General features: G+C 42.6%; 1 protein-coding gene across 12 annotated transcripts in view; it reads left to right on the forward strand.

Moving 5' to 3' along the window:
- Nucleotides 1–13,320, forward strand: part of LOC118922298 (phosphatidylinositol 3,4,5-trisphosphate 3-phosphatase TPTE2-like) — a 73,320-nt gene that overhangs the window by 20,865 nt on the left and 39,135 nt on the right. For 6 of the 12 annotated variants that reach the window (XM_057489273.1, XM_057489267.1, XM_057489265.1 and 3 more), the window contains 9 exons: nucleotides 578–897; nucleotides 1,410–1,588; nucleotides 3,426–3,521; nucleotides 4,514–4,567; nucleotides 4,651–4,704; nucleotides 7,346–7,399; nucleotides 7,483–7,536; nucleotides 7,779–7,844; nucleotides 12,003–12,053. In XM_057489273.1, the coding sequence (XP_057345256.1) occupies nucleotides 3,463–3,521; nucleotides 4,514–4,567; nucleotides 4,651–4,704; nucleotides 7,346–7,399; nucleotides 7,483–7,536; nucleotides 7,779–7,844; nucleotides 12,003–12,053 (392 nt within the window). In that variant the 5' untranslated portion in view covers nucleotides 578–897; nucleotides 1,410–1,588; nucleotides 3,426–3,462. Of the gene's footprint in view, nucleotides 1–577; nucleotides 898–1,409; nucleotides 1,589–3,425; nucleotides 3,522–4,513; nucleotides 4,568–4,650; nucleotides 4,705–7,345; nucleotides 7,400–7,482; nucleotides 7,537–7,778; nucleotides 8,343–12,002; nucleotides 12,054–13,320 lie in introns of those variants that run through there. The other 6 variants (XM_057489277.1, XM_057489282.1, XM_057489280.1 and 3 more) reach the window with 6 other exon arrangements.

The following is a 13,320-nucleotide window of genomic DNA, read 5'->3' on the forward strand; positions in this document are numbered from 1 at the left end:
TAACAACAATAAAATTCTGTATAGGGGACTCAATGCACAGTCATTAATCAACCCCAAGCCTAATTCTCAACAGTCTCCAATCTTCTGAAGCATAACGAACAAGTTCTTACATGGTGAACAAATTCTTACATAGTGAATAAGTTCTTACATGGTGAACAGTACAAGGGCAGTCATCGCAGAAACTTTCGGTTTTGATCACGCATCATGAACTATAAACAATCAGGTCAATTATGATTATTCGTTTGATTTTTATACTTGATTTATATTCTTTGTGGTAATTCTTATTTTTAATTTCCATACAGACATTTCTAATGCTTCATTTACATTAACAATTTTTTCTTTCCATATTTGTTTTTATTTGTTTGGCCTTTGTTTCCACCTTTCAGATTTACTTCACAGGAGTGTATTTTAATTTATAGCTAGTATTTGGTTGTTTCCTCTCAATTCTTTGAAATTATAACTTGCATCAATGAAGTATTTTTTTTTTCTGTGTCCTGTATCAATCTTGCCTATTTCAGTTAAATGTTTTATTAGCCAGAAAACATACAGCCCTCCGGTCATTCTCTCCAACCTACAGGGAAAGCCAAAACTTCAATGTAACCGTCAGAATCATAGTGTCTAAGAAGCACCCCCTCCTTTGGATACCAGAGAAAAACTAACAGCCTGGACAGTCTGCTCTAAGATCACCCTGGGATCTCGGATCTTGGCACCCCCACCCCCATCTTCAGGAGAACAGTGTCTGATTTTAAGTCTGCCACCCGGAAGAAGTGTGTTGTATCCCTATGATGCTCTGCTGTGATCTCAGGACCTCCTGGAATCCACTGTTTGGGGTTGCCATGGACACAGGGTTCTTACTCCAGTACTGCCTCAGTAGAGGCATCAGGTGAAGACCTGGAGGTAGGTGTCTGCGGACAAGGCGGTCCCATCCCCTCTATGCCTGCTAATGTCGCCCTCATCCTCATAGAGTGAGAAGAGCATAAGGTTTTAGAGGGACAGCCGGAGGGTGGGGGGGAGGGGGGAGGAAGGGTGGGGTTCTTCCGGGCCCACAGACACGAAGGTCTGCCTTAGGCTCAGCTGTGAGGAGCGCTCTTTAAGTGCCTTCCTCCTCCTGGGGACCTCCCGGAATCCCCTCCCTCCTGGGTGCTTGGGAGCGGGGGCACTAGGACAAAGGAGGACCAAATAGCGGCAACAGTGTTGCTGCCCAGGAATTGGGCGGGGCCTAGAGTTGACTTGACGGTTTGTGTGCGGCCCGGGTGGGGAGGGGGTGGTTAAAAATAAAAAGGGAAAGACGTTATCCTGAGAGGTAGCAGGAGAGGAGCTGCCACCAGGACCCCTACTCAGGTTCACTCCCACTTAGGAGAAGTGTGAGCCACCACATCCCCCGCTGCCAAGCTGTCCCTTTGCCCCAGCCCCTCCCAGGCGCAAAAGCAGCCTTGCCTGCGGGTGAGCGGATCCTGGCCGAGCGGGCGCAGGGGACACCAGGAATCCGTCTGTACCCTGGCCTGTTCTGGTTGGAGCAGAAATAGGCGGAGGCCTGATAGCTGAGCGTGAGCTGGTGCTCCTGCTCACTTGTAAAGACTATTTACAGGTAACTGTGCCCCAAGCCCAAAATTCAAAATGAACATTTATATTTTGGAAAAAAAGTGTTGCCGGGCAGCTGTGTCTGGGAGGTCTCTCCCTGTGCACTAGGTGAAACTTCCACCTGGGCTGGGGAGGGTTCTTGACTGTGAATGCGAGAGATTCTCCAGCGGGTCGGAAGAGCGCAGGTGAGGGAGGAATGCAGAGCGAGAGGAGAGAGGGGGGCGAGAATGGCGGGGCCTTGCGGGCAGCTGAGGGCAGGACAGTGCAGGGGGGGCAGTGCGAGCCTGCTCAACTTCTCCGCGTAGGGACGTCTCCCCGGCCAGCTCCTGAGGCCGGGGTCACCTGGCGTCCCCTGTCCGCCCGGATCTGCACAGGGCGGGCACCAGCCCCCACCACGCCAGGACTCAGGGAGCCACAGAGCCCAGGATGGAGTGAGATTATGTTCTGAAAACATCCCAAAGAAGGGAGATTTTCAGGCGGGCTCCTGCAGCTGCAGTTGCAGTTGGGTCAGGGTCACCCAGGCGACAGGGACACACAGGCCCAAATCTGAGCTCTCAGCAGCCCCCCGCCCCTCTGCCTACTTACCAGAAATAAAGTGGAGATGAGGTGAGACTTGGAAATAGAATGAAATAGCAAAGAAATAAAGACGCTTATCACTGTAAAGGCGCAGAGAGACAAATCACAATTAAGTTGAGCAGTGAGAAAGCTTTATTTAAACACCCACTTGAAGAGAGAAAAAGTGTGGATGTCCTCAGGAGGCACTGAAAGGTTGGGGGGTCCTGCTTTTAAGGATTTTTCAGGAATGTGACAAAGGGCCAGGGGTGTAGTTGTCAAGTGGTGTCAAGACGCTTAGGTGAGAGACACCATGCCTCCTCCTGTTACCAGTCCTCCAGCTAATTCTTAAAGTAGTAAGAATATGCTTAACACAAGAAGTTTATTGATCCTGTTCCTCCCCAGGATAGTGACTTCCCTCTGGGAACATATCAGTCAGGACCACCTGCCTTGCCCCCAAGGCGGGCTGAGTTATTGTCTGCTAAAGAATATGTTAGGGATCTTCCTTCCTTACTGGCTCTTAAAATGGAATCTTAGCCTTAAGATGGAATCTCTCCTTTTCTTACTATATTGTGTATATCTCAGCTTGTTTGGAAAATTAATCATGATGCCTGTCTCCTGTCTCTGCCCTCCATCACAAGTATTTTTCTATTTCTTTTGTTTTTCTCTCCTTACTTAAAATAGGGGCTTGTGGCATGTTTCTGGCTGCCTCAGTGTAGACATGTTACACTTGCTCACTTGGCAATGTCCTTGGCAATGTCCTTTTATTCTCCAGTGACTTCTCCTTTTCTTGGGTGACATAAGTCTGCTCTGTGAATTGTTGAGGGGCCATCTTTGCTTTTCCACCCTTTGATAGATTCTACAGAATATTTAAGGATGGAAATATCATAAATCACTATGATGATGTAAAATTGGTTTGAAATGGGCTTTTTTTCATTCTGTCTGCATTTTATGTAGCAAGTGGGCTATCTTTAAAATGTCTTATACTTGACCTAAACTTAAAGTTTATTGTTTTATTTAAATTTTTTAAGTTTTCTTTAAATTTTATTGAACGTTCAAAAAATGTTTTCCCTTATTTCTTGAACTAAAATACTAAAGGCAAATACAGAATGTATGTTTCACAGCATTGATCTTTCCACAATACTGTAGATTTTATATTTGTGGATTCCAGAGTTTAGAATGCTGATCTCTATCTAGTAAGTTCCATGTGTGACTTTCTTTCTAACTGGGGGATGTCATATATGTTTTAAACACATTGAATGTAAAATGATATGTGCTTGTCTTTTTCTTAGATTAATTCTAGATTAAATTCAGCCACAAAACAATACTATGCAGAGATTAAAGAAGAACGCTTTATGTCTCTGTTTCACATGTCGAAAAAGAAATAGGTAAGTAATAAGACTCAAATTTACTGAATTTAAAGCATGATTCTCAGCCTTGGTTAATAGAATGAGGAATACATGGGTGCCTTCTTTCATAATACATATAAGCTATATGCAAATGAAACTTGGCACAGACAGTTTAAAGACTTTGTTGTATGCCTACAACTTCCTTACAAACACAACAGCTTCGGCAGTGTGCCAGTAATAACGTGCGTGGACCGGTGATGGCCACTTGAAGCTTCTCCTCCAGGGGCGGCTGTTTGCCCTGATGGGGGATGCGCTGCCCATGGGTAGGGCCATTTCCCAGAGACGCTACCACGAGGGCTTCAGCTCCCATCTCGGAGCAACGGCCTGAAATATTGTCCATTTCTACAGTGAAGATTACAAACAGTGATTGCTGTGATTAATGGCTTACAAAACAGTGTGGTTGATGTTAGAAATATGTGAATGTTTCAAGGCCTGTGAATAGGTTAAAATGAGTAATAGTAACTAACTCAAGCATTTTAATGAGAATCAATTGAAGTAATATCATGAAGCATCAGGACAATGCCTGGCATTTAGTAAGTACCATTGAAACATTTGTTAGATGAAATATCACTTCTGTGATATTCTTTAATTTTGGGAAATTTTGTCATTATTTTTACATAGTGCCACTTCTACATTTTCGTTTTCTGTTTATTCTCAGATGACTATAATCCAGATATTAGGGATATTGTCTTATTGTCTGTATCGACTGGCTTTTCTTCTGTATGTTCTCTCTGTCCTTTTCTTCTTTTCTATTATTTTCTGCGGAGTTTCTCGATCTCATCTTCCAACTCTAAACTAGTTTGCTCTCACATGGATCCGAACTATTATTATTCCACTGAGTATTTCAACTACACTTTTATACTTAAGATTTTCTCTTGGATTTTTTTCCTATGATTTCTTACTCTCATTTAAATAAGTGTGACTCTCTGAAGTCACTTGGAGTCTGATCATACGTGTTTTGAATTTTTTAGCAATGTTGCAGATGAACTGACGTCAGTAATCTCTGATGGAGCCGCCAATGCAAGGTGAGGTTTACTAACTTAAGGCAAAAAAGTGTGACTCTCTGAAGTCACTTGGAGTCCGATCATATGTGTTTTGAATTTTTTAGGAATGTTGCAGATGAACTGACGTCAGTAATCTCTGATGGAGCCGCCGATGCAAGGTGAGGTTTAGTAATTTAAGGCATTAAAATAAGTATTTCTCATACTTACTTAAAATCTTGGTTAGTATGTTCCAGGAGTTTTGCCTCAGGCGGTCTGTTGTTCGGTTTGTTGTATTTCCTTCTCAGCAGTTGTGCCCCTCGGGTGTGTGACTGTTTTGACCTGTAGGCTCATGTTCCGTGGCCACTGGCCCTCTGGTAACTTTTATTAGGGAAGGAATTGAGACAACCTCAGTCTGTGGCTGTGGTCTTAGCATAATTATTAATAGCACATCCTTTTCACTTTTAAAAATGTCCTGGCTTGGGGGAGGTATTATATAGTCACCCTCAGTGGAAGCAAGGACCTGAGCTTTGTCTTTCTCAGCACGTTTGACATGAGGGAAGGTGATGATCCTGGGGACAGAATCTCAAGCAACAACTCTGGTCAGGGTGTGTCGCCTGTGCAAGTCTGTGCACAGCCAGCGTTGAGGAGGTTGTCACCTGGGGGCCTTGGAGATGAGGAGGAGAGGAGTGACCACCCGAAGCTTGCTTTTCAGCCCTTGTCCTGCTTCCATCAGCCAACCTCATGCTGCTCTGATTTTATCCTGACGACGCTGGGTAATTGTTACTGGTTCCTACTGAGGAAGCAGTGCTTGCCTCCAAGCAACGCGGAGGAAAGGCAAGAGCAGGACTTAACATTCTCCCTCCCATGAGGCCGTCAGGACTGCCCCCGGCTGCCTTTTTCCTCCGTCTGTCCTCCAGTTGAGGGGTAGCTCACCCTGCTCTGCAGTCTCCCAGGGTTTGTGTTGGCATTACTACTTGGAATTCATACTTCGGTTTGACTTCTGTAGTTTTGGGAAGAAGACTACTTGTCGCCTTGGATAGGAGCCCAAGATTTCCCAGGGAATTATGGGAGTGTATTTGATGAGAATCTTCAAGTGTTTTTGAAATTTAAAATATGTATCAGTATACATTGTCACATACTGATTGTTTTTTGGCATAACTTAAGGTGAAGAGGGCAGGCTGCCTAAAGACCAGTTATATTTATAAAATGGTGAATATTTAGCATGATTTCATGAAGTTGACAAATGGAAAATACTTTTTGCATGTGTCTTACTTTATGGATGAGGAAATTAAGTTGCAGGGAGATTAAATTACCCAAGTCAGTGGTGGTAGTGGGAAGTTGGAACTCTTAACTTTGGATAATATAACCAGATATCGTTTTTGAAATGAAGTCAGAGAAAAAGAAATTATTCTGAACATATTCTCTGGTTTCAGTTTAGAAAAAATCTTTAAACATCATTTAGGCCATGCTTGACCCATCTGTTTGTTTCTTCTCTAGGAAGAGGTCACCAAGGACTAGCCCTTGACATTGGAATAGTCATTGTTCTGGCATTTTCTTTCCTTTTTCCTGTGTCCCTTCGTTACCTGTTACCTGAATCCACACACTCTTCTGTTGATACATTCTTAGATCTCTTTCATGTTTCCCAAATCGATCCCAGAGCCAATGGTTGACAAAATGGGGAAAAAGAAATGAGGTTTAATTATGAATTCTGTGCCTCCTTCCTTCCTTCTCTTTGCAGGGGACTTACACCCAGCCTGGAGGCTGTCTCAGAGGTCCGAATGCTGTACTCTCTGGCTTCTGTCGTGTTTCCTCATGATTTTACTTTTTAGGTCCTGAAATCCTGCCAGAAGAAAGAATCTGTCTTCCCAGACGTCTCACTCTATTTTCTGTGTGTTTTACTCCTTGGCAGAGTTATAGTCGCCCCTTTAAGGTCCTCTGACAACAGTGAGAACAAGGGGTGGGTTGACTTGCCTGATCTGGTGGGAGGCACTGGGGGAGCATTGCTAGCAGTAGGTCACTAGAAGAAACTGTAAGCTTTTGTAGGCGACTTTCCTTTGGGATCTAGGGAGAAAAAAGAAAAGTTCATAAGAGGGAGACCTTACTCGTTGTCTGTTTGTAACCCTTAGTAACTACTAGCCAGAACTCAGGAAACTCTCGTGATGTCTGTGTATGAGACTCTGCTAGATTGGGCCAGGAGAAGAGAGAATCCTGTCTGGAGCCCGGAGGAGGCGGCGGTGGGCGGGGAGCAGTGGGGTGCTCAGCAGAAAAGAGTAGCTTGTGGACCCCAGCTCTATCTCACGCCCTCTGGCATTCTGCTGTCACCAAAAGCTGGGGTCCCAAATGTAGCTCTGTCCTCATATTGGAAGGAGCCCCCTGTCTCAGGCTTGCAGTTACACAAACCTGAATAAGAAACAGAAAAGACATACATGATACAGGGAGAGTAAGGATATGATGGAGGGACATGAAAATCAGGAAATTGGAAGAGACTGGAAGAATATGTTCCTACAAACTGAAGTTGAATTTTGAAGCAAACTTGGCCTCAATACAGCTGTGCATAAGAGGTTTAGCAATAAAGAACTGTACTTCTCCTGCTTCATTACGCTCTCTGACAGGTCTGAGATCATCATTACAACTATAAACTATATAAAGCCCTATTTCTAGGGAAAGCTGGAATACTGGTCTCCAAATTCCAAATAATTTATAGATTGTTTTTTAGAGTTCAACCACTTTACAACTGCAGACTACTTGTAACTAATTTCAAACAAAATTGTAACTCTCTGAAGTCACTTGGAGTCCGATCATGTGTTTTGAATTTCTTAGGAATGTTGCAGATGAACTGACGTCAGTAATCTCTGATGGAGCCGCCAATGCAAGGTGAGGTTTACTAACTTAAGGCAAAAAAGTGTGACTCTGTGAAGTCACTTGGAGTCCGATCATACGTGTTTTGAATTTTTTAGGAATGTTGCAGATGAACTGACGTCACTAATCTCTGATGGAGCCGCCAATGCAAGGTGAGGTATATGTTTAGGTAGAGTAGGGTGGAGAAATTTAATCTCAGAAATATTCATGGCAGTATAAAATATTCTAGACGATTATCTAAAATTCTAAGAAGTTAGGATTTCCAGTGAGCTATGTCATGGTTATTGTATCTTTTAGAGTCAAGAAATTTTTGTTGTTCAGTTAAATTGGTCATATTGCTATTCCATATAGCAAATCTCTAATGCTATATTTTTGTATTTGTTGTTGTTTAAAGTCAAATAGAACAACTTTCCAACCTTGATAATGGCGATGAAGACATCGATTTTCCTAATTCATGTGGGTAAGTTTGAAGTTTGGAGGGAGGGAGCCATTGATGGATCTCTTGTTTTGAAGAAGATGGGGCTTGTGCTAAGATAAGAAAATGGAAAACTATGGGAAGATCAAAATGTTTAGGAGGGAGAGGTACACAATAAATCATTCTAATTTACAGAAAAGTTCCAAAAAAATTTCCATTTGCCACAATTAAATATTCTAGTTTGATTATGTGAACATATCCTCAGTAGAGGGTAATTTTATTACAGTCTCTTCTTAAATAGAAGATTGAAGAATGCTGCTTACCCTTCAGTTGTGTTTCTGTATCATTTTTTCCCAGATATATTCTGGTTCCTGGTTTTATTGATGTTGTCTATGAGCAAATGGGACTGAGAACCAAAGTGAACATGTTTTGCTGATTAAAAGCCTCTTCATGAACATTGGGATTTTATTAATTTGGTCTTGCTTCTGAGTAATCTCACTCAGAGTACTTCCTATTGCACTGGTCTGAAGACATTTCTACCATGTACTCAATGGCAAGAAAACAATACATTCTCAAATTTGCATGTGTCTGAACTGCAGAAATAGTCATAAGCATTTTCTTCTGCTTGTCTCTTGGCCAGCTATTAAACCATTCACTATTGTCAGTCAGTGTTGGAGGGTGAGTAGTGCTGAAAAAGAAATTGGCTGGGTACTGCTGCAATTACTCACTGTCTAGACAAAGATTACATGGAAAATAAAGAGGTGATAAGTGAATACAAGTAGTTCTTCAAATTATCCATAGATTTACATTTTCTATGAGTTTTTTCACTATGGGCCTTCAATGAAGAGATCACTGTGCCACTGAATTAAATTATGTGTTTTCGTATTAGCTATAAATTTTCTGCAATGACACTCCCCAGGGCTGGGCCCCAATTTAGATAGATTGAGCATCGTTTCCTCCTTCTAACCCCACTCCAAAGAAAATTAAATACTTTTGTTTATTAAATTACAAATGCTTATTGTATAGATACGGCAGCATTTGTAGTAGTGCTTGTGAGAAGTCCTGGTGTTTCAGACCAGAGGAGGAGTAAGGCCTGGCAGCAGTGCTTGACTTTGGCATCCATATGCACTGGGCACTTGGCAGATCCCTGTCTCTCTTTGAACTTTATATTTTTCATCTGTACGCCGGCAATGGTGCTATCTACAATATCCACTAGGTGGTGTACAATCAACCAACAAAAGTAAAATAATTTGTGTAATAAAAGTAAAATAATAAGTGCTTTTAAAACTCTAAGGCATCAGGGGAAAAGATGGCGGTGTGAGAAAGCAAGGCAGAAACATCCTCCTAATATCACATAGAACACAGAAATACAGCAAATAAAACTAAACCTGAAAACAACCTGAAGACTGCAGAACTGACTACCTGCATCTGGGGAAGAGACCTCACTGAAAAGTGTAAAGTGGCGAAGCTGTGATCTGGAGGGACCCAAGCCCTCGGCAGCCCACAGGGGGAAGGAAGAGGAATTGAGTGGGGGAGGAGTGGGGGCCCAGGACCACTGAGCACCTGGCCCTGGGGATCTGCTCCAGGAACCCTGACCCACATCGTATGGTCTCTGGTGATTAGTGGGGCTGGACAACAAAGAGGTGGGACCCTTGGTGAGGCTGAGCCTCCAGCCGCTTGGGGAGAACAGGTGCACTCCACCAGTCCCCTGAGGCAGAAACAGAGCGGGCCCTTTGGAAAACCTCCTGGCAGCAAGAGGATGCCAGAGGGGCAGGAATTACATAGTTCTCTGTTTAGGAAAAAGGGCAGGTGACAATACCTGCCCGGCCTGCCCTCAGCTCAGCAGGTTAGGAAGCCTCAGGAGCCCCTGATGCTCCATTCCCCTCACTGGCAATGCAGCCTCGAGGCTCCTCCCTGCAGCATGTTTCTCGCCGGGCAGACAGAAGGAGACCCTCCCAGCTTTCTTGGCCCCTTTTTGGGCAGCTGGGGAACTGCCTGTGGAAGCCGGCCCCAGGGGCTCCTTCCTCCCGGCAGACCCTGGTCCTGCCCTCCTGTGGTCCCTGCCATTGCTGCAGGCTGGGTGGTGGGCAGCTCTGCCCAGAGCAACTCCAGTGGCACAGCCCCGAGTGGTCTCTCTGCTCAATCAGTTGACAGCCTGCATAGCCCGCCTGGAATTATCACTACAAGCCAGACAGAAACGTGCTACACCCACCGTGCACCAATAACTGAGGCTCCGAGCACAGGAAATTGAGCTTCTGGGCCCTGGAGGGCATCTCCTCCATAAAGCAATTGTTCCATAGGAAACACTTAAAAGGCAGAGGTATTTTGTCCAAACAAAACTATGAGACAAAAGAGCAGAAAGAGGGCTGAGTGAGATTGAAATCACCAGTCTTCTTGATAAAGACTTTAAAGTAAGTCTCATAAATGTGCTCACGGATCTACAGAAAAATAGTCAAGCTCTCAGGGAGGACCTCAACAAAAGATGACCTGCAAAGAGTCAATCAGAGCTGAAGAGTACAGTATCTGAAATGAAAAATACAATGGAGGGATTTAATAGCAGGCTTTCACAGGTTGGAGAAGTTGTAAATGATCTGGAAATTAGGGATCAAGGAAAGCCAGAACACAGAAAAAAGGGATCTCTGGGAGTGAAAGAATGATAAGAGCTGTATAACCAATCCAAACAGAACAACATTCCCGTAATACGGGTTGCAGAAGAGGAGTGACAAAGGGATAGAAAGTCTCTTTGAGGAAATAATTGTGGAAAACTTCCCCAATCTGGGAAAGGAAATAGACACTCAGGTATGGAAGCACAGGGAACCCCTAACAAAAGGAACCCTAGGAAAAGAACACCAAGACGTAGTTAAAATGGCAAAGATCAAAGACAGAGTATTGAAAGCAGCCAGAGAGAGAAAAAAGACTCTTATAAAGGAAACCCCATCTTTATAGGCTGTCAGCAGACTTCTCAGCAGAAACTATGAAGAACAGAAGGGAGTGGCATGATATATTTAATGTAATGAAACAAAAAATCCTCTACCCAGGAAGATTATCATTTAAATTTGAAGCGGATATTAAACAATTTTCAGATAAAAGTTGAAGGGATTAACCACCACTAAGCCAGCCCTACAGGATCTATTAAAGGGATTGCTCTGGATGGAAATACTCCTAAGGCTAAATAGCTGTCACCAGAGAAAATAAACTCACTGTCTCCCCTCTAAATCAGCCCCAGCTCCCTAAGCCTGGGCAGAGGAAGTGGGTGCAGGTGGAGGAGGGAGAGATTAGAGGGGATGGGAGCTTTTATAACTCAGGTGAGCCTAACAGTGTTCATTCCTGGCCAATTTTGGCAGTGCCCCGGTTCCTCTTAGCGTCTGTCCTCTCCATTCTACAGCCTGTGTGCAGGCCGTAAGCACTGCCTTGGGACTGATCCCACTTGGGAGTGGGATAAGATATGGGTCCCATGTTAGAGGCCTTAGCAGAAATTGCTCCCCAAAGGCTATGTTGTCTCCAGCCATAGGGTAAAATGAGGAATAACTGGAGGTTCCATCAAATAGGCCCCTCCTGCTCCTTCTATTAATGGAAGAAGCCCAGTCCCTAGGGTGTTTTCTCCTTTGAAATGTAGCTTCCTGACATGCTTCCAGAGTGCACTTGCAGCCCCAGATGTGACTGTCATCAATGCTTAACTGTCATATCCACAGGGTGTCTTGTTTCAAGAGATGAATATTGCAGGACAAGAGTGTCATTTACTCCCTACCTTCCTCTGAAGTCCCTTATTTTATTGCTGTGGAGACAGGTCTGGCCGAGGTGTGGTGACTGGCCCAGGACCCCACAGACCGTCAGTGGGAGAGCTGGGACACACATGCCTTCACCACTCTTGTCTCCACACCTTGTTGTTCCAGGTGATGACTCTGAATTCAGTACTACCATAAAGTTGGGGTTGGGGCTTTACAGGCAAGGGAAATGTTACAAAACATCCATAGTTTAGTGTTTTATTCACATAAATTGCATATATGAAAGGAAAAATCATGGAAGCAGGAAAATGAAAATTTTATAGTTATTAGCAAAAAGCATATTTTCATGCCGCTTCTGGAGAAATTTTGTTTAAAATTACATTTGTAAAGGCCTATTGGTTAAATTCATATTATATGTTAGAAGAAATCTGTGATAAACTTGGAGAGTCTGAAATTTTATTTTTGCTTCTTTTTGCAGTAGTGTGATTAAGTGGATTATGGACTTAATTTTATCATCTTTAACAGTGAGGTATGTGAGACCCTAGAAAAGGAGGAAATTCAATATGTGTAACATTAATATCCACACTTTTTAATGAGGAACGATTTGGGAGGGAAAAAAACATTTCTACCACCAGTATGTTGATAAATATAGCTCCTGTGCTCCATTTAATGGAATCTAATTTCTCTTGGAATTTTAGTTTAAGTGGAACATTAGTAATTGCAGAAGAAATGGCTTATACCTAAGTCTAGTAGTAACATATTAATATGCTGCTTCTACATGTAAAAGTATAAATAATGAAGCATGCATTTTAAAATTACATAATTATGAGTAAAGTGTTTTATTAAAAATCTTACTTGTCTACGCTGATGGACAATAACTGTAACGGGGTATGTGGTGGTGGGGACTTGATGATGGGGGGAGTCTAGTAAACATAATGTTCCTCATGTAATTGTAGATTAATGATACCAAAAAAAAATCTTATTTGTCTAGAATTACTCCTTAATTCTGGAAGCATTCTATTTAGGCTTCTTCTCTATACAGTAGTAAGATTTCATGCTATGATACAGATTCACACAATATACTTGGTTCTTTTTACACTTATAATACTTTAATTTGCATTGCAATTATAAAAAAGTACTTTGAAGACTAATTCATCTTAATAGATTATACAAATAGTATGAATTGATATATAGAGAAATGTTTTGAATATATAAAAGAAAGGCTTCAGAAGTGATTTAGAGTTCAATCATGTATATATTTATGGAATTGAATTCCTTCTTGTGTGCCCAGCACTGTGCTAGAAGCATCCAATAATATGTGATCATATGCTTGTTTAAAATCTCATGGGTAACAAAATTTTCCTGGTCAGTTGGTCTTTTAAGGACTTATGCTAGTCATGCTTTCACTTGGCTTTTAATTACAAAATTCTTAAAAGTTATTAAGATTAATAAGGTTTTATTTATTATGAGAAATTGATAGAAGCCCCTTATAAAATTCTCAAATTTTAAGAAGAGTTTACAAGCAAAGACATATAACTCTAATTGAGCTTGCTTGTTCTGCCGTGGAGCGTTGGTCTGACAGGTCCATTACTGAAAGGCATGGTAACATGAAGTGGCTTGGTGGGAATACTGCTTCCCTGACAGCTGCTTCTCTTGGGGAAAACAGTAGTTTGGGGGAGGATTCTAGGACAGTGCAGTTCCTCCTCTTCTGGGCAGTTTAACCCTAAATCATGTCATTTTGGTATCAGATCATTGGCCTACATGTAGTCTGACCAGAGGGGTAAAAACTACTTTAA

This window comes from Manis pentadactyla, chromosome 2 (genome assembly GCF_030020395.1).
Source record: "Manis pentadactyla isolate mManPen7 chromosome 2, mManPen7.hap1, whole genome shotgun sequence".
Lineage (NCBI taxonomy): Eukaryota > Metazoa > Chordata > Mammalia > Pholidota > Manidae > Manis > Manis pentadactyla.